Raw genomic sequence first — 20,165 nt, forward strand, 5'->3', positions numbered from 1 at the left:
AAATGTAGTATATTCATACAATAAAATATTATTCAGTCTTAAAAAAAATTCTAACACATGCTGCAACATGAATGAACCTTGAAGATGTTATGCTAAGTGAAATAAGCCAGTCACAAAAGGACAAAAAAAGTATGATTCCACTTATATGAGGTACTTTATTATTTTTTTAATTATTAATTTTGGCTGTGTTGGGTCTTCGTTGCTGTGAGTGGGCTTTCTCTAGTTGCAGAGAGCGGGGGCTACTCTTCATTGCAGTGCACTGGCTTTTCATTGCAGTGGTTTCTCTCATTGCAGTGGCTCCTCTTGTTGCGGAGCACAGGCTCTAGGAGCGTGGGCTTCAGTAGTTGTGGTTCGTGGACTCCAGAGTGCAGGCTCAGTAGTTGTGGCTCACGGGCTTAATTGCTCCGCAGCGTGTGGGATCTTCCTGGACCAGGGCTTGAACCCGTGTTCCCTGCATTGGCAGGCGGATTCTTAACCACTGCACCAGCAGGGAAGTCCGCAATATGTACTTTAATAAAGGTGTGGACAAGTTGTGAGAGCACTGTGGAGAGAGCAACCAATTCTACCTGGGGGAATTGGGAGGGGCTTCCACAGAAGGTTTTATTTGGTTTATGGCATTGAAGATAAGTAGGAGCTTGTTTGGCAGTGAAAAGGAGAAAGGGCATTTGAGGCAAAAGGGCAACATGAATCAAGTCAGGAGAACCAATGATTGTTAGGGGATTGCTGAGTCATGGCTGGGTGTTCAAAAGGTAGTTCAGAAAGCACAAAGATGAAAGGAAACCATTTGTAAATATGATTAAATTAAAAACTTAAAAATGGCAGAAGACATTATGAACATAATTAAAATACTAAATGACTCTCTGGAAAAAGATAATTGCAATTTATATATAAATAACACCTAGAAGCTGGTGAGAACTAAAGACAAGCAAACAAGTTGAAACATAAGCTAAGGATGAAGAGGTTAATTCTCACAGGAACTCCCAACTGCAGAGGGAAATGCAAGTTAAAATGATTAGATATTACTTCCAAAGAATAGAGTAGGGAAAGGGGGAAAATAGTAACTTTACAGTGGAAAAGCACCAACTAAACCAAGGGATGAAAGGTAATAACATCACCAGTAATGTCATGTGGGTAACATGTGACCTCCTATAGTGTGTGATAAGAAAGGTACTTCAGGGAGCTTCCCTGGTGGCGCAGTGGTTAAGAATCCGGCTGCCAATGCAGGGGACATGGGTTCAATCTCTGGTCCGGGAAGATCCCACATGCTGTGGAGCAACTAAGCCCGCGAGCCACAACTACTGAGCCTGCGAGCCATAACTACTGAGCCCACGTGCCACAACTACTGAAGCCCGCACGCCCACAGCCCGTGCTCCACAACAAGAGAAGCCACTGCAATGAGAAGCCCACGCACCGCAACGAAGAGTAGCTCCCACTCACTGCAACTAGAGAAAGCCCACGTGCAGCAATGAAGACCCAAAGCAGCCAAAAATAAAATAAATTAAATTTTTAAAAATAGCATCACGCTCATGATAGAGGTTGCCCTGTCATTGGTAGATGTTGATGTACATTACTGTTTTTTTTTTTGGCTGTGTAGCATGTGGGATCTCAGTTCCCCGACCAGGGATCGAACCCTCACCCTCTGCATTGGAAGGGCAGAGTCTTAACCACTGGACCATCAGGGAAGTCTTACATTACATTCTTGATAGAGGTTGATGTCAGTGAAGGTTCAAAGAGACTTTAAAATTTGATAAAATAGTGCAGATATCTGTTTAAAAAAATTGAAGGCAAATAGAACAAACTGTAACAGCTGGTAATTCAGAAAGGTAAAAAGTTTGATGTTTGTTATATTATCTTCACACTTTCAAATGTCTTTATAAATAATTAGAGGGCAAAAAAAGTTTGTGTCCCTGAATGTGTGAAGGTCCTTGAGTGTCATGTCAGGAATGGGCTCTGCAGCTGTCTAAACAGGGGGACCACGGCTCAGACTGTTCTCCCTGAAAGCTGTGTGTAGCGCAGACTGGAAGCGGGAACAATAAAAAGTTTACTTTAATAGTCCAGGCCAGAGTTTTCCAAAGTGTGGATAGGACCATCTGCATCAAAATCTCCCAAGGGCACTCAATAAAATTCAAACCCTGGACCTTTCCCCTCCAGCCTACTAAATCCTAATGTTGCCAGCAGGGCCAAGCAATCTGTACCTGAGAAGGTGGAGTGGTAGCAAGTTCAGAGGAAGGTGGGGGGCTGCGTTTAGTATTTGTGGAGATGGAGGTGCCCACAGGACTTCCAGCCTGTGAGTAGATATAAGAGTTTCAAGTTCACCAATGGGTGTTTATCAGATTCATAATCAAGTCTCCCATGGCAGGAAGCACAGGGACTTGCACACAGTAGGTGCTAAATGTTTATTGAGTGAATTATGAATCTAGCTTAAAAGCCATTCACTGGATCAAATTCTACCTCCTTACCAACTCTCTCCTAGTTGCCGAGGACGTGCATGTTTTTTCATGCTGGCTTTCAGCCCAAAGAAGTGGGAAAAGCTTGGATTTCAGAGTCAGACAGACTTGGATTCTCACCTGGCTCTCCTTCGTCCCAGCTCTGTGGCCACAACTGACTCTCTCCTTGGAACCTCAGTTTTCTCATGTGCAAGTAATATACCCTGTCATTCATTCATTCATTAGGGTTCTCTTGCTCTCCTGGAGCTCACATCCTATGGGGAGGAATGGCAGTAAACAATAAATACAGTAAATAGGTTTATTATATCATATGTGAGAAGGTTGGCTGGGCCTGAGTGGTAGTGGTAATAGTGGTCAGGTAGGGGAAGTATCAGGAGTCACCACATAGTAATGGTGAGAAGGAAGATTTGTGGAAAGGCTTGAGGGATGTGATGGAGTAGGCCAAGTGGATATCTGGAGAAGAGTGTTCCAGGCAGAAGGAACAGCAAGTGCTAAGGCCCTGAGGTAGAAGTGTGGCTGGCAGTGTTTGAGAAATAGCAAGGAGGCAGTGTGGTTGGAGTGAAGTCAGTGAAGGGGAGACTGAAAGAAGAGGGACTTGGGATTTCCCTGGTGGTCCAGTGGGTAAGACTCCGCACTCACAATGCGGGGGGCCTGGGTTCGATCCCTGGTCAAGAGACTAGATCCCACATGCATTCCGCAACTAAGAAGGTTGCAACTGAAGATCCCGCATGCCGCAACTAAACATGCTGCAACGAAGATCCCGCGTGCTGCAACTGAGACCCGGCACAGCCAAAATAAATAAATACATACATACATACATATTAAAAATAAAGGCTATTATAAAAAAAGAAGAGGGCCTTGCAGGGCTGTGATGCTATATAACAAAGGAAATAAGGAAATGAACTCAGAGTGTCAATAATGTGTAAGGAACTGAGCTTGACATACGTCAGCCATTTAATCCTTGCACTAACCTTAAAGGCAGGTGTTCTGATCTCACCCACTTTTTATACACATGAATAAACTGAGTGACATAAACAAAACATGACTTGCTTATGATGTACAGCTAGTAAGTCGCCCAGAGGATCCTTTCCAAGCACCACACATTGTTTGCTATGTATCTGTCATAGCTATAGCAATTCCATAAAATTCCCATTACTTTTAGCAAAAGGATTCAATGAGGGGGACTGAGGAGCAGATGTGGCCTAAGCAAGGGGGAATAGCACCCAGGCCCAGACGTCCTGAGACTGTTCTGGATCTGCAGGAAGAAGAGTCTGCAGATATATGGCCCTTCTGAGTCAAGAGCAATGTGGGCCTGCAATGGTTAAAAAATGAGGACTTGCTAGACTCCCCCAGTGGTCCATTGGTTAAGATTCTGTGCTTCCACTGTAGGGAGCATGGTTTCGATCCCTGGTCAATCCCCGGTCCAGGAAATTCCACATGCTGCATGGGATGGCCAGGAAAAAAAAAAAAAGAGGACTTGCTAAAACAGGGTTACAAATATTGCAGCATATTTTAATGATTACCTTCAACAAGATCATGCTTTTAACAGGCAGAGGGACTTCCCTGGTGGCGCAGTCGTTAAGGATCCACCTGCCAAGGCAGGGGACACGGGTTCAAGCCCTGGTCTGGGAAGATCCCACATGTCACGGAGCAACTAAGCCCATGAGCCACAGCTACTGAAGCCTGCATGCCTAGAGCCCGTGCTCTGCAACAAGAGAAGCCACCGCAGTGAGAAGTCCGCACACCGCAACGAAGAGTAGCCCCTGCTCACTGCAAATAGAGAAAGCCTGCACGCAGCAACAAAGACCCAAAACAGCCAAAAATAAATAAAATAAAATAAATAATAAATTTTTAAAAACATGCAGAAAACACAGCAATATAATTTATATAAAATTATTAAATTCATAGCATACCACAGGGTGAGTGGTCTGATGATGGGACCAGTTTCACAGATGTGAAGGACTTCTTTCTACCCTGTGTTTCTGTGTCTGAATGTATAACTTCATATGGCCCTAACACAGAAAGTCTACATTTGAGGCCCTCAGTACATGTAAATAAAGATAAAGATGGTAAATATATGTGGTACTTACTGGCTGCTGCCCTGAGTTATATATGTACACTGGCTAAGACCCTTAGAACAGCCCCGTGAGTTTGGCATTATTGTTTCCATGTGATGGAGGAAGAAACAGTGAATCAGGGAGATTGACTGATTTACCCAAGGTCTTCTAACTAACTGAGAGGTGGTGTGGGGACCTGAACCTAGACAATCTGGCTAGATTCTTAATCTTAATTCTTTTTTTTTTTTTTTTGCGGTATGCGGGCCTCTCACTGTTGTGGCCTCTCCCGTTGCGGAGCACAGGCTCCGGACGCGCAGGCTCAGCGGCCATGGCTCACGGGCTCAGTTGCTCCGCGGCACGTGGGATCTTCCCGGACCAGGGCACGAACCCGTGTCTCCTGCATCGGCAGGCGGATTCTCAACCACTGCGCCACCAGGGAAGCCCCTTAATCTTAATTCTTAGGCTATACTGCCTGGTCCAGACTGGGCCTTGGCCACGGGCAGTCCCAGGTGGTTTTTCCCAAGGGCTCTTTCCTGGCACTGTCATGTTGATACAACCTTCTCCACGCTGTGGAGGATCTTAGGGCTGCTATTTGCTGGTTCTCATGGGATCTGCTACCTCCAAGGCTGGCTCCCAAGGGCTGACTGAGGACCGGAATGAGGGAGAGTCAGAGAGTGAGGAGGATCAGAGTGCACGGGTGAATGTTGACCTCAAGACTGGAAAGGACTGGGAGTTCCATGATGGTCTAGTGGTGAGGATTTGACACTTTCACTGCCGTAGCCTGGGTTCAGTCCCTGGGAACTGAGATCCCGCAAGCCACGCGGCATGGCAAAAAAAAAAAAAAAAAAAGACTGGAAAGGACTATAGGTCTCAGGGTTCTGGCCCATGTCACCTGCATAAAGTCCCTCCACTAGCCCCACCTTTGCCTCCTTTTTTCTACAATGAACCTGTGGTGTTTTGAAAGAGCTCTGGATTAAGATGTTAGAAAACCGACTTAAGTCCTGGATCTGTTACCTAATAGCTGTGTGATCTTGGCCAAATGGCTTTATGTCTCTGAGTCCTCAGTTTTTTCATCTGTAAAATGGAAATGAGAATAATAGCTACTATTTATTGAGCACCAGGACTTGGATCATTGATAAACCTGGGGCACTTTGTTGTAAACTATAAAGGACCGAACCATGTGAGGCATATTGTCATTGTTCTAATCCTTGTCCTAAATGCTTTTCCTCTCTTTGGTTATTTCCATTATAGCTGATGTTCTCCTTTCATCTGCTCCAGGTGACACAAGGCCCTTGGATTTCTCTGAAGGCTTTTCTAGGCTCTTCTGTCATCTCCCAAATGGCTGGACCTGTGCCAGGAGAATGTGAAGTACAGAGAATTCAGTTTAATGTTGGCACCTTCAGTCACAATGACATCACTCTAGTAGCATTTGAATATACTTTTATGTGAAAGGAGAGCATATCTCATGAAAAGTACACAGATCATGAGTGCTCAATGAGTTATCACAGAACAACTACAACTGTGTAACCTTTGTAACCACCACCCAGTAAAGAAAGAGAACATTATCAGCACCCTAGAAGCCCTTGCTCTGTCCACTTTGTGCCCCCTCCTAACCACTGACACCTACTTCCTCCCCATGTCTATGTCTGTGTTGCCAAAGCCCATCCATCACAAAGCCTTGTCAAGAGGCCCATAAATAGTTGCTAAACTGAACTAAGCCCTTTGACATCATTTTGTGATCTCAAGCTAGTCACTTGGACTTCCTCTGCCTTGATTTACTCTTCTGCAAAACAAGGGTGGCATTTCAGTAATCTCAATAATTCTCAACCCTAGTTCAGAATCACCTGGGGAAACTTTTGAAAAACTATCCATCTTGCTTGGGCACTACTCTGGAGGAAGTGAATACAAACCTTTGAAGGTCCCAGGCAATGGTAGTGTTTAAAAGCTTTCCAGGGGCTTCCCTGGTGGCGCAGTGGTTGAGAATCCGCCTGCTGATGTAGGAGACACGGGTTCGTGCCCTGGTCCGGGAAGATCCCACATGCCGCGGAGCAACTAAGCCCGTGAGCCATGGCCGCTAGGCCTGCGCGTCCGGAGCCTGTGCTCCGCAACGGGAGAGGCCACAACAGTGAGAGGCCCACATAAAAAAAAAAAAAGCTTTCCAAGGATTCCAGTGTATGGCCATGATCTCTCAAATCTTACAAATGCCAACCAACACTATATGTTCAAATCTCAGTTCCACTACTGCTGTGGGTTGAATTGTGTCTTCCACAAAGATGTTGAAGTTCTAATCCCCAGCACCTGTGAATGTGGACTTATTTGGAAATAGGGTTATTGAAAATGATCAAGATGAGGTCATTAGAGTGGGCCCCTAATCCAGGGTGACTGGAAACCTTATAAAAAGGGGAAATTTGGACCCAGAGACAGAGACACAGGGAGATCACCACGTGAAGACTGGAGTTATCAAGGAGCACCAAAGATTGTTGGTAAACCACCAGAAGCTAGGAGAGACACATGGAACAGATTCTTCCTCACAGCCCTTAGAAGGAACCAACTCTGCTGACACCTTGACTTCAGACTTCTAGCCTCCAGGATATGAGACAGTAAATTTCTGTTCTTTAAGCCACCCAGTTTGTGGTACTTTGTTACAGTAACCCTAGCAAACCGATATAACTATTTACATACTAGTTAAGGAACTCTCTTTACCTGTTTCCTCATCTGCAAAAGTGGAACCCTAATAATTGTTCTATATGCTGGGCTCCATTCTAAACACTTTACATAGATTATCTCATTTAGTCATCACATATACTATGCTACAGCAGATCAGCAGATATAGGTACTCCTGCTATCCCCACTTTTTCAGACGAGAAAACTGTGCAACAGAGAGGTTAAGTAATTTGCTCAAAATCACATGGTAACTAAATGTATAAGATAATAATACATCCTTCACAAGATTATTGGGGAGTCTCCATGAGACTGTGGATGTGGATGTGGATGTGAAGGCGCTTTGTAAATAGTAGAGCATTTTACTCATGTTAGTCAGAATCTCTGTAGATTCAGGATTTTTTTTTTGCCATCTCTGACTCTTCCTCCTCTTTCGACGCGATACTTCCTTTCCTCGGCGACAGGGGTCGCTGCGTTGAGCGGGCGCTGACAGGTCCTTCTAGCCCGCTGCACCGGCTGCTCGCTGGTGCCTATAAGTGGCAGCGCCGGGCTCAGAGAGGCATCAGTCCGCCGCCGCCGGGGCTGGAGCCGGGGCTGCAACTGGAAGTGGAGCTGGACGCGGAGGAACTGAAGCTGGGCCAGGGCGCAGCGCAGCACCGCGCCGGGGCCGCAAGGAGGGGCGTTTCGCTGCTGGCCCACCGCGAGCCGCCCTCAGCGCGCGCCAGGGCGCCCTCTCGCCAGGCCGCCTGCCTCCGCCTTCCGCCTCCCTCCATTTCCCCGGAATCTCAGCCCGGCGCGCCTGCACCCCGGTCCTTCTTTGGGTGGGGAAACTCCCGGCCGCTTTCTGGCTTCACTTCCTCGCAGCCTGGGCTCTCAGCCCCCTCTCTTCTTCTCCTGGACTGGGTCTCACCCCCTTCGATCCCCTTCCCTTAGCTCAGGCTCCTTGCCCCTTACCTTAGCCGAGTCCCAGCTCATCAGTCACTTTCCTCAGCCGAGGGTCCCCACTCTCCCTTTTCCTTTTCCTTGCCTGGGGTCCAACCCATCCTGTCCCTTCCTCTGTCCCTAGGGTGCACTCTCTCCCCTCCCCCACCCCCTTTCCCAGGCCTGGAGTTCCAGACCTTTTGGTCCCTTACGGTCCTAATTGAGTCCTTGTCCCTCTTCCCCAGTTTGGAGTTCTAGATCGTGAACCCAGCCTTCCTCCACTTCCAGAGGACTGCTTCCACAAAAACACATCTCTAAAACATGAACTTTGCTTAGAGACTCCCCCACTTTCTCTTCCCCCCCTGCTGACCCCCTGCTACCTATGTCCCTGGTCTTACTCTCACTCTGCTAAGGGTCGAGGGTGGCAGCAGGATGCTTCTCTGGTCTGGTGTCTGTGGCCTCTCTCCGCCTCGAATCTTCCCTTCGCTGCTCGTGGCAGTAGCCTTGGTGGGGCTGCTACCCGTTCTTAGGAGCCATGGCCTCCAGCCCAGCCCTACTGCCAGCACCATCAGAGGCTCAGAGCCCCCACGGGAACGCTCCATTGGGGAGGTCACCACCGCCCCGCCGGAGCTCACCCCTGAGAGCCGCCCTGTTAACCATTCCTTCACTGAACACAGCCTGAAATCTCGAAAGGTCTTTCCAGTCCTGGGCATCGACTACACACACGTGCGCACACCCTTCGAAATCTCACTCTGGATCCTGCTGGCCTGCCTTATGAAGATAGGTAAGTGCAGTTCACCCCCGGTGCTTCCGCTGCCACCAAACTAATGAGCTTCTTGAACCATCCTTACCACTTGAGGCTGCCTAGGAATAAAGGTCTGGACTACTCCTGTAAAGTAGGCAGCCTCTATCCCATCATCGTGGTCCTTCTCAGACTGGAGCTCCGTGGCCTCTGTGGGCTGAGGCCTCCTAAGATTGGAGCCAGCATTGTTCATGGGAGAGAGCAGGACCAGAGGATGGGATGCTTCAGGTACTAGGTACCTTCAGCGAGGCTTCCAGGCCTGGCAAGTCTCCTCTGGCTGGGACAGACCCCGAGGGGAGCCAGGCACCCAGCTGTGTGAGACAGGGGTGTCTTCAGCAAGTGGCACAGTCTGCTCTGTCAACAGCGACCAGTGTAATTACATGCTTCATGGGAGGGTGTTCCAGGATGGAGGCTATTTCTACTTGGTTTGTCTAAGGAGTTTGAGTGTGGTGGGGGACCTGTGTGCTGGAGACTTACAGGTGTGGTGGAAGATGAGGCATCCCCATATCCTCACCTTCCTTCATCCCCAGAGTGTTATCTGCCACCTTTGCCTGCCCAGGCTGGTCAGGAACCCCTGAGTCAGTTTCCTGCCTGGGAATGCCATTCCTTATACAGTTTATGGGACAGGGGCCTTGGGAATTCCTGAAGTCTGGTTTGGAGGTGGAGGGAGAGTGGACGAGGGTCAAGCTTGGTCTGGCCCCAGCTCATTTCCAGGTTGCACCCAGCCGTGTCTTAGGTGCTGTCCTGTTGGCCTGCCTGCTGCTCATCCAAGAGGGGGAGGGACAGGTGGAGGAGCTCAGCATGTTCAGATCTGAAGAGACTTTGAAACGTTCTTTTTGGGAGAAGGAAACAGATAAATTGTTCCCTTCCAGAGGATTATCACCCTGCTAGGCCTGAGCACTCCGTTCTGCTGGGTGATTGATGGAGCTCACCAGAACCTGCATAGCCCAGAAGTCCCTTGAAGTGGTGTCCAGGGGGCAGGAGGTGGGGGGGGTGGGGTGTTGAAAGCTGCCTTTGCTTTTCTAGCCCCCAGCTAGCTGTGGAAGGCACGGGGGCCTGGTGGAACTCTGCTGGTTTGGGTTTGGAGGGTTTGTGACTCTTGGCAGGAAGCCTTGCAGCTTTCCCAAGGACATGCAGGAGCTGAGTGGCGATGCCAGGCTGGTATGAGGCAGGCTCTGGGACATGCTGCAGGAGGGCACTCGTGCTTCTGTTTTGACAGATCCAGGAGCTGGCTTCCTGATACAGGGCTTTGGTGCTGTGACAGTAGCAGGCCTGCCCATGGAGCTGGGCCACCAGCACCTAGCCCCTGATGGCAGCCAGCTTCCCAGAAAAAATCGAGGCCCGGGCAAGGGGAGCCATGTGTACTGATTCTGACAAATACATGACCTTGAACAAGCTGGGGCCTTTTTCTCCAGGTCTCGCTCACCTGTGAAACTGGCAAGAATCTCTAAATTTGACCATATCAATTGAATCATGAAACCCTGTGTCTTAATTTGTTGGTAAGAAGCTGAAGTGACGGATATGGCATTTGCCTGTGTGAGACCAGGAAGAGGCCTCATAAACACTATTTATAAATTTCCCTCCCCTTTCCAACCCCCTCACCTAACATTGTGTTAGGGCATTAGAGGCTAATGCACACACTGTGCGTCTCAGTGCCTTCTGCTGGGTCGACAGCATGACCACAAAGATCCTACTCTGGATGGTCAGGAGGTCAGGAGTTTGTCTCTGCAGGCCTGATTACCTCTAATCCTAATCGGGTCAGGCTTGGCCTGCTTTGTCCCTGCCAAAACTGTGCCCGGGACCCTGGGCAGCTGGCGGAGGTGGTGCCGTGACAAGGGAATCAGTCTAGAAGTTAGGAAACTTGGCCTCTTATACCACCTCCCTCTGTGACCTTGGGCCAGTCATGCCTCTCCACTTGTCGGTTGATCTTTGTGGCCTCTTGCAGGTCTGACATTGCTGCCATCCCGCTGACTTGGGTGACCCTGGCAAGTCACTCACCCTTGGGCCACAGTTTTCTCATCGTAAAGTGAGGAGGCTGGATATGATCTCCGAGGGCATTTGTAGTTCCAAGAGACTGTGTCTCTGGCTTGATAGGGCAATTTTCTGCCTCTGAAAACAGGGGTGCCCTAGCATCTGGCCATCCTGGGAAGAGGGTAGAGAGAAAGATGGCCAAAAGATCTTAAGGGTCCCAGTTCAGGTGGCAAAAAGTGAAAGCCCATTGTTCCCTTTACCTTGCAGAGTTTTGGGTTTTTTTGTTTGTTTTGTTTTGGCTACGCAGCTTGCGGGATCTCAGTTCCCCAACCAGCCAGGGATTGAACCTGGGCTGCGGCAGTTGAAAGCCCCGAATCCTAACCACTAGGCCACCGGGGGACTCCCCCTTTGCAGTGTTGAATTGAGGTTGGCACCACTCTGCCACTTACCCTCCCTGAGCCTCAGTTTCCTCAAGTATAAAAAGGGGGAAATAATAGTATCTAGCTCTAATGCTGCTGGCGTGATGATGACATAAATTAACACGCGTAAAGCTGGCTTTGTACCCATAGGAAGCACTCCGTGAGTTGCAGCTGCTCCCGTTGGCATTTTAACCACCTAAGGTAAATGCATCCCTACCTCAGCCCCTCCACTGAGAGGGCTTCCTCTGAGGCTGGAGGATTACAAAACTCTCAACCTAGGCTGCCACCAGCAGTCCTTCCTTAAGGTTTCAGGAAGGACTGAGAGTCAGTCCTACTGACTTTGTTCTTCCTTCACTTAAGCTGCCTCCAGAGCAGGTCCTGTGGGGAGGGGACATGGCACCGACCGACTTGGGGGATGGGGGGTGTGCCGAGGCCACGCTCCCTCTGTACTGTCAGTTACCCAGGAGCCTAGGAGTTCATTTTGGGGTCTTGCCTACTCTCTCAGCACCCCAGCATGGGTAGGAGCTATGTTGGAGGCCTCATTCTGTCATCTCGGGCAGCTGCTTCCCTTGCACGTTACCCCTCCTTTAAAAATAGAAGGTTCTGTGTGTGGTTCTCACTCCTATCCTAATCATTGAGCAGAGAGAGCCTCAGGTAGATACTGGCGGAGATGCGTGTGGGAAGGGTGGGGTTAGAGCTGAAGTTCCAGGGTAGATGCTTCTGGATTCTTTTCTGAGTGACTCAGTGGGTCACATTAGGCAAGTCACTTCCCGTCTCTGGGCCTTTTTTCTCTCTCTGACAGTCAGGGATTCTTGCCTTTTCCTTGGTGAGGAGGGGCTGGTGATGTGAGTTGGGGTTAAACTATTGGGAGAACTCTGAGAAAGACTCCAAGCCTTAGGTAGGCCCATTCCCCTCCCCCACCTCCACCTCACATTGTGGTTTGGACCCTGCACGAATTCCACGTTGTCCCTGTTTACCTGGCTCCCAGTCCAGTGCGTGTTTCAAGGGAGAGCCTCGCTGTAACCCAGCTCACCACTGGCACCCCCTGCGTTTGTTTACACATATCCCAGACCAGGAACTCCTGGCAGCCTATGAAGCAGGTATCCATCTCGTCTCCTGACCAGAGACAAAAAAACCTTCCATTGTCCCTTCACGTCTTATAGCTTTTTCTGGTTTTGGTGTTTGCAAGGTTTGTTCTGCCATTTCCTCCTTAGAGCAAGTCTGTGAGGAGGGGAGATGGGGATCATTATTGCCCACTTCACGTGTGGGATATCAGACCCAGCAGCTGGTTTCCTGTGTAAGACTGGAACTCTCCTCTCTCACTTCTCAGAAGGAGAGAGGAACAACTTAAAGGTCACCTTGAAACTGTCTCTAGAAGCCCAGATGGAACTCTCCAAAAAGAAAAAGGTGACCTTTTCCTCTTTGGGAAAACAGCTGAGTGACTGCAGGATAGTGGGAGGGGAGGTCATCTGGGGACCGGGAAGAAGCTTCAGGTAGGACATGTGTGTCCCGAGGCTCCAGGACACTTAGAGGGCCTCTGTTGGTCATACTGCCTGGAGTTCATTCAGCTGAACACCCACGAGGTGCACCTTGCCTCTCCTTCCCGCCCCACCTAGCCCCTCCAGCTCTGGTGGGAAGGACAGACGTTGTCACAAAAGCCTGGGCTCTGCCGCTGCCCCTCGGTACCTGTGTGACCAGGCCCCTGGTTTCTCTGAACCTGACTTGCCTCATTGGGAAGGTAAGGATGCCGTCTCTACCTTCCAGGATCGGTGTAGAGACCAAACGTGGGAATGCTAGCACAGAGCCCAACGTGCTGTGGCAGCTTTCAGGGCCTGTTCAGATTCCTCCACTTTGGGCCGTCTTCCCAGCCCACTCCAGCCCACAGCCGTTGCTTTCATTTCTCCCCTAAAACCATATCCCTTATTGTTTATCCACAACTTTGGCATTAGGCCTAGCCTGCCCTGTGACATCTCTTCTGTTGGGGGCGGGGTGGGGGGGATGTGTGTTTTAGTAAGAATTACCATTTATTGAGTATCTACAGAGTGGTGTCAGGCACTTTATAAAAGTAATCTCATTTAATTCCTACTATCATCCTATGAGATAAAGGCTCTCTGTCTCACAGATGAGGAAACAGCTCAAAGGGGTTATCTGCTGTGATGCTGAATTACCATTTATCTCTGTTTGAGCCTTGGCACAGCCTCCTCTCAGGGTGCAGCTGCATCTCCTGCCCCTCACGTCCTCCTCAGCAGATGCCCGGGCCCCTGCATGGGGTGGGTGCCCAGCTCACTGCACCTGCCTTCCGGGATTTTAGGACTCCCTCTGGGGGCTGGCACTTGTTGATGGCGGAAGCCCTCTCCCTGCCCTGAGAAAGCTTGTAGGGGTTCTGTGCTGGCTTTGGGCCCATCTTCTGTCCCTGTGAGTCCGCATATGTGTACCTGAATCCCGCAGCCAGGCTGGGCCTATCCCTTGGCCTCTGCTAGTGACCCTGCCTGCCATCTCTTTGCTCTCTCAGTGGTCTGACTGAGCTTGCTTCTTCCCTGCTTTGGCAGGGGGAATGCCTCTTAAAGAGTAGTTTCCTTTGCCCAGCAGGGGATGGCTAACCTTGTGATTACCATCTCCTGCTTCTGGGCTGGAAGGGTACTGGGCTGCTTTTGGTTACCCTTGGGGCCCAGCAGGATCCCCTGAGAGGCAGCCTCTGTGCTGGAAGCAGATGGCGCAACTCTCTAGCCCTGTAAGGCAGGTGGAGTTTAGTAGTAATTCTCATTAGTATTGTAACTTGTTTCCAAAGCACTTGCGTGTACAGTATTTAATTCCGCTCTTCTCAGTGGTCCTGTGGGTTAGAATAGCAGGTGGTATTGATGTAACCATTTTACATCTAAGGAAACCGAGCCCCAGGTTGTGACCTGCCTGAGGTCACTTAGCAAGTAAGTGGCAAAGGACACAATCCCTGGATTTCTAACCCAAGGCCGTGTCCTCTTTCCTGCCTGGTCAGGTCATTGTGAAGATCAAGGGGGATCAGAGGTCCCAAGGGTCTTTAACTAGAGTAAATGACCAGGCACATCCACGTTGGTAACTTGAGTGGTTGACAGAAGAGACACTGTTTCCTCTTGGAGGAGCGAAGGGCTAAAGGAGCATGGTGGTTTGGGTTGGTCTGGGGCCCAGGCCAACTTAATTCCAAGTTCTTAACCCCTCAAGCATGCCTGTATTTGTATGAAGAAAGTGTGTGAGAGTGTGAAAGCTGACTCAGCCTCGGGACCTGTCATTCTCACAGGCTGTGGCGCAGCAAACTTTTGAAATGGAAACTTTTCCTTTCCCTTGATGTGTTGTAGGCTCTCTGGGAGGAGAAAGGAGAGGCAGAGAAGTGAATTACAACAGAAAACATGCTCAATGGGGCAGGAGAGGGAAGGGGTCAAGAGACCCTGAGATATGGTATGGTGCTAGCTTTTTGCTGCCTAGCTGTGTGACCTTAGGCAAGGCACTACTTCTCTGAGCCCTCGTTTCCTAATTTGTAATATTTATGTTAAATATTTGTTAATTATATTAGCTGTCACTTACTAAGCTCCTGTTTCAGAGGCTGTGTCAGGTACTTGCACAGCTAGAAAACAGTGGGGTTGAAGCCCATATCTGTCTGACTTTGGAGCTCTTGTTCTTTTCATCATGCCTTGATTCCCTTTCGGTTCAAAAGGTTTATTTTTCCCATGATCATTTTGAACAGGGAAGGATTAAAGGCATTTCAAGTCTTGGCTGCTCTCTGTGGATCACTTCTTGGGTTGGGGGGGAAAACTGTGACCTCACCCCCCAAGTCTTACCGTGAAGCAAATAGCCCTTCTCAGAGGTGGTGGCATTCAGAAACACAGGAGGGACAGGGCATTGGAGCTCAGCAGCCCTGGGCTCCCTTCGGGAATGCCAGCCTGTACACAGCTGGCGGGCCTGCCTGCCTGCCTGCCTGCCTGCCTCCCTCCCTCCCTCCCTCCCTCCCTTCCTCCCTCCTTCCCTCCTCCTCCTGTCACCCTCCCCCACCTGCTCCCCTTTCCTTCCGTGGTGGGGAGAGAAGGCTCACTCAGCAAACCCAGGACCTGGGTTATTCCTGAATCATCCATTGCCTGTGTGGGCCTCCTTCTGCAGCGCTCACTCCCCCTGTAAACGTCTGAGTCAGACATGTCTCCCCAGGATTGTCTGCACACACTGCGCTGGGCCCAACCATCTCTTTAGATGCCGACAAACATCAACTGATACTTTAAGACAGGCCGTGATTATATGTGGGTATTTTTAATCTTACAGGCTAATCTAATTTTAACTGAACTAAGTTTTGAGTTGGGCCGGGATCAGTGGGCTGCCCCCCTTCCCTGGGATCGTGCTGACTTCATTTCCTTTCCCTGAAAGCTCTTTCAACATGCGGGGCCAGTTTTGGGGTCTGTTAGGTCATACATGACCCCTGAGTTCTGACACTGACTTGCTGAGAACCTGGAGTTTCCCCAAATTACCCAGGCAAGCTGTTTCCTGAAAACATATAGCCTTAAGCAGCTCTGAGTGAGATTCAGGATGAGCATTCCTATTCCTTCCCAAGTCTCCTTCCCGGTCCCTTGGGGGACACTTACCCCTAAGCCCGGACTGGCCCTTCCACAGCGCTGGGCCTATCTGAGACCAGGTCACTGAGAAGCGGAGAGGTGACATCACAGCTGTCTGTGTCAGGCAGAATCAATGAGCCCACCAAAATAATAAGTAGCTAACACTTACGTAGCACTTGCTGTGTGCCAGGCAGACTCACAGAGGCTCTGGCTTTGGGCTGGCCAGCCAGGACTGAGAGCAGCTAATTAATTCGTCTGTCCAAGGTGGGGTCGTAGAGGCAGGTCAGCTGAAACCAGCCAGCGGGCTCTGAGCTTGTGGCACATCGGGGAACCAAGAAGAGTGAGACCCAGGCCTGACTCACCAGGAGCTTCCAGTCTGTTTGGAGAAAATGGTCCATCTGTGCTGAGGTCTCCGCGGACTCCTGGCAGAGGCAGAGTTCAGAGGGAACAAGCAGTCCCCGAGGGCACAGGTGGTTAGGGAAGGCTTCTCGGAGGAGGTGGAATTTGAGCCAGTCTTGAAGATGGAGAGGAATTAGACAAGCAGGCAGGACAGAGAGAGTTATTCTTAGGATAGGATTCCTACAAGAATGTAACCCCCTTGAGTGCAGAGCCTTTGTTTGCTTTCTTCTCTGTGCCTGGCACAGAGGCAAGGCTCCTAAATACTTGGGGGACAAACAAGTGCATGACTGACTTCTGTGTAGAGATAGTGTCCATGTGAAGCCTTTGAGGAAGACAAGAAACCAGCTTGACACAGAGTGATGCTCTAGGCGTCAGCCAGCACCTGTGTAAGTGCTGCTGCCACAGCCGCCTTCCTCCCCCTCTGCCTCCCTCGGCTTGGCTCTAATGGAGGGTCTTCTAGGGCATCCTCTCTGGGCTGGGTGGGGTCTCTCTGGGAAAGTCTGCATCTGTTTGGTTTACCCTCAATTTGTATAAGTAAAAGCAAGATACCAGAGCTTCCTCAGGGAAGCTCTGAGCCAAGAGCCCTAATTGAATTAAGCTTTTCCTAGGAAGATTCATCGAGTCATCAACCACACTGTGTCTGTGAATTAATGAAACCAGTGCCATAAACCATGCAAAAAGGCAGTCTTGCTAATTTATAGTTGTACCTAGACAGGTTGACTTACGTCTTCTCTTTGTTTTTGTGTGTCTGTTGGGAGTGGGCTGGGGCCAGAATCTCCTTTCTGTGGCAGGTTTATTTTTATAATATGAATAAATAAAACACGTTCAACAGTAGAGAGGGGTATTAAGGTAAAAAGTAAAAGTTTTCCTCCTCACTTCTCTGACCACCTCCACTGTCATACTCCCCGGAGGTTACCACTGTTAACTTTCTCGTGCATCTTTTCAGAAATTTTCTGTGCATATGTGAGTGTGAGAGTGTGAGGGCAGATTTTAGTTTTTAATTTGTGTGTGTGTGTGTGTGTGTGTGTGTGTGTGTGTGTGTGTGTGTGGCTGCGAGGCTTGCAGGATCTTAGTTCCCCGACCAGGGATTGAACCCGTGCCCTCAGCAGTGAAGGCGTGAAGTCCTAACCACTCGATCGCCAGGGAATTCCCGGATTTCATTGTTTTTTGTTTTTTAATCTTAACATCCTTATTGGAGTATAATTTACAATGGTGTGTTAGTTTCTGCTTTATAACAAAGTGAATCAGCTATACATATACATATATCCCCTCCCTCTTGTGTCTCCCTCCCTCCTTCCCTATCCCACCCCTCTAGGTGGTCACAAAGCACTGAGCTGACCTCCCTATGCTATGCGGCTGCTTCCCACTAGCTATCTATTTTACATTTGGTAGTGTATATATGTCCATGCCACACTCTCACTTCGTCCCAGCTTACCCTTCCCCCTCCCCGTGTCCTCAAGTCCATTCTCTACGTCTCCATCTTTATTGCTGTCCTGCCCCTAGGTTCGTGAGAACCATTTTTTTTTTTTTTTAGATTTCATATATATGTGTTAGCATATGGTATTTTTCTCTTTCTGACTTACTTCAGGCTGTGTGACAGACTCTAGATCCATCCTCACCACAAATAACTCAATTTCGTTTCTTTTTATGGCTGAGTAATGTTCCATTGTATATATGTGCCACATCTTCTTTATCCATTCATCTGTTGATGGACACTTAGGTTGCTTCCATGTCCTGGCTATTGTAACCGGATTTAGTTTTTATAAAACCACTTGTGTAAGGAAAAGAGTTCCAGGCTGGGAATCAGGGACCTGGGTCCTAGTCCTAGCTCTGCCTCTTTCTTGAATATTTTCATTTTGCCTCCCTGGTCCTTAGTTTCCCTGTCTGTTGATTTCAGTTGTTGAAAGGCTCTCTGGGACTTTCCAGCAGGAAAGGCAGTTGTCCCAGAGGAGCCCCTCCTCTGGTGAGGCCTGGGCAGACTGAGGCCCTTGGGAGATCTCCACAGCCCCATCCTTTGGGGGAATGGGCCACTGCTATCATGAGCACTGGCTTCAAAGCACAGAATTCTCAAGTTCATGATAATGGTCACCTCCAACTCTAGCTCAGGGTTATGGGGTTAAATGAATGGGTCTGCAGAGAGCCGGCTCTCTTGCTGGGGAAGTAAGACAACACACAGGGGAGAAAGCACAGGTGGGAAGTTGTGTGGCTCTGGCTAGGATGCAGAGGGGCTCAGAGAGGAGGGGTAGAGACAAGGGAAGGCTCCCTGAAGGAGGTGATCTTGAGCAGTGGGCCAGGTAGAGAAGAGGAACATCACTGAGGGGGACTTGCTGTTAGAAGGGATCCTGGCTTAGGTGGGAGAATGGACTGGGGGACCTGCTGTTCTTCTAGGATCTAGATCTAGGTTTCTGAGATTCTTTCTGAGTTCTTGATGGAGTTCAGGGGACCCATGGACCATCCCCCTCCAAATATCTGCAGACATTTGTGTGTTTGTATCAGAGGAAGAAAGCCCATAGTAGCCACAGATTCTCAGCAGGCTTTGTGCCCCCACTCCCCGGCCAAAGGTTAAGAGCTTTGGCCCTTGTCCTATGGGAATCTGAAGAAGGGTAAAGGGCTTTCCTTGGATGAAGTGGTACTTACCTCTGGGATGAGAGGGGTTTGCCTGGGGAACTGCAGAACTCCTTCTAGGCAAGGGGAATGAACCCAGTCAGAATGAACAAGCTGTGTCCCAGGAGAAGAGGAGGGAAGATGATTCTGTAAAGTAGAGAAAAACTTTTCTGGATTGGGGTTCAAAACAGATGAAGCAGGCTCCCCCTGCCCAGTGTAGACAGGGAAAGTACTGGGTTCATTCTGCCCCCTGGTTCTGCTGGGTTTCCAAGATGAGCTCAGCTGACACCCTGGGAGGTAACTCAGTCCTCCTGCCCTTTTTCCTAAAGTGGCCAGGGCCCAGACAGTCCTCTGAGACTCTGTTACAGGAAGCAGCTACCTTGGAGGCAGCAGAAACAAGGCATTGCCTCTTAAGGGGACAGGCTTTCAGGGCACAATACTAGGCAGCCCCGATTGGCTTCTGCTGTTTCTTGGATTGAGGACCCCCATCTCCTGCTCTGACTCTGCTTCCGGGAGTGAAAGTAGACAATATTATTCTACCTGTAGAATATTAGAGGTAGAAAGAACCTTAACATAGCTTGTGGCCCCAGGGCCCAAAGGAGAAATGGAGATGTTTTGATCCAGTCCTCTCATCTCCCCATTAAGGCCCAGAGAGGATGTGCCCAGAGCCACACGTGAATTAACGGCAGGGCAGGGAGGGCTTTCCCTGCTCTGTTAACTAACTCAGGGGTCTCTAGGCAGTAAGAGCTGGACCAAGAGGAGGGGCTGTGGTCTTTGGCCTTGATGTCGGTATCTAAGCATTGGCATCTCTCTAGTGGGCCCTAAAAGCCTAAGGAAGGGAAGCTTCGTGCTGGACTATCCATCAGAAGAGCTGTTCCTGGCCGAGAAGCCATTTGGCTTTGGTCATACAGGTCCTTGCAGGAGAACCAAGTGCAAGCCTTGGGACCCAGAAGCTTCTGCCCTCACCCATCAAATTCTTCAGGCTTTTGTACTCCTTCACAAGCCAATATTGAGCCTGGGTGCTCTGCTTTTTATAGCATCTTTGCCCTCAAAGCAGGGAATGAGATCTTATCTCCTGGGGCCAGGGCCCACAGGAATCTGGATGCCATACCAGGTAGGCAGGATGCCAGTGTGGAGGCAGGGCCAGCTCACCTCACTGAGCCCAGCCCAAGACTCAGATTACAGCTCAGTGGGGGAGGGGAGCTGGCACCCTACCACACCCTTCTGGGCCTGCCTGGCTGGTGGAACAAACAAAGATGCCCAAGAACTGCTTCTCTCAAGGAGCTCAGGGACTGGTCTGAGAAATTCAGTATAGT

General features: G+C 49.6%; 1 protein-coding gene and 1 long non-coding RNA gene across 2 annotated transcripts in view; one reads left to right on the forward strand and one right to left on the reverse strand.

Moving 5' to 3' along the window:
* Positions 1–5,328: 5,328 nt before the first annotated feature.
* On the reverse strand, positions 5,329–19,063 carry LOC131760620 (uncharacterized). Its single transcript, XR_010836653.1, has 3 exons — positions 18,883–19,063; positions 16,016–16,360; positions 5,329–5,852 (listed from the first exon to the last, which is right to left on the reverse strand). It is a non-coding gene; the product is annotated as an uncharacterized lncRNA (long non-coding RNA).
* SLC9A1 (solute carrier family 9 member A1) overlaps positions 7,677–20,165 on the forward strand; it is a 50,569-nt gene continuing 38,080 nt past the window's right edge. The window contains exon 1 of the mRNA XM_059070261.2: positions 7,677–8,870. Within this exon, the coding sequence (XP_058926244.1) occupies positions 8,519–8,870 (352 nt within the window). The 5' untranslated portion in view covers positions 7,677–8,518. The remainder of the gene's footprint in view (positions 8,871–20,165) is intronic.

This window comes from Kogia breviceps, chromosome 1, assembly GCF_026419965.1.
Source record: "Kogia breviceps isolate mKogBre1 chromosome 1, mKogBre1 haplotype 1, whole genome shotgun sequence".
Lineage (NCBI taxonomy): Eukaryota > Metazoa > Chordata > Mammalia > Artiodactyla > Physeteridae > Kogia > Kogia breviceps.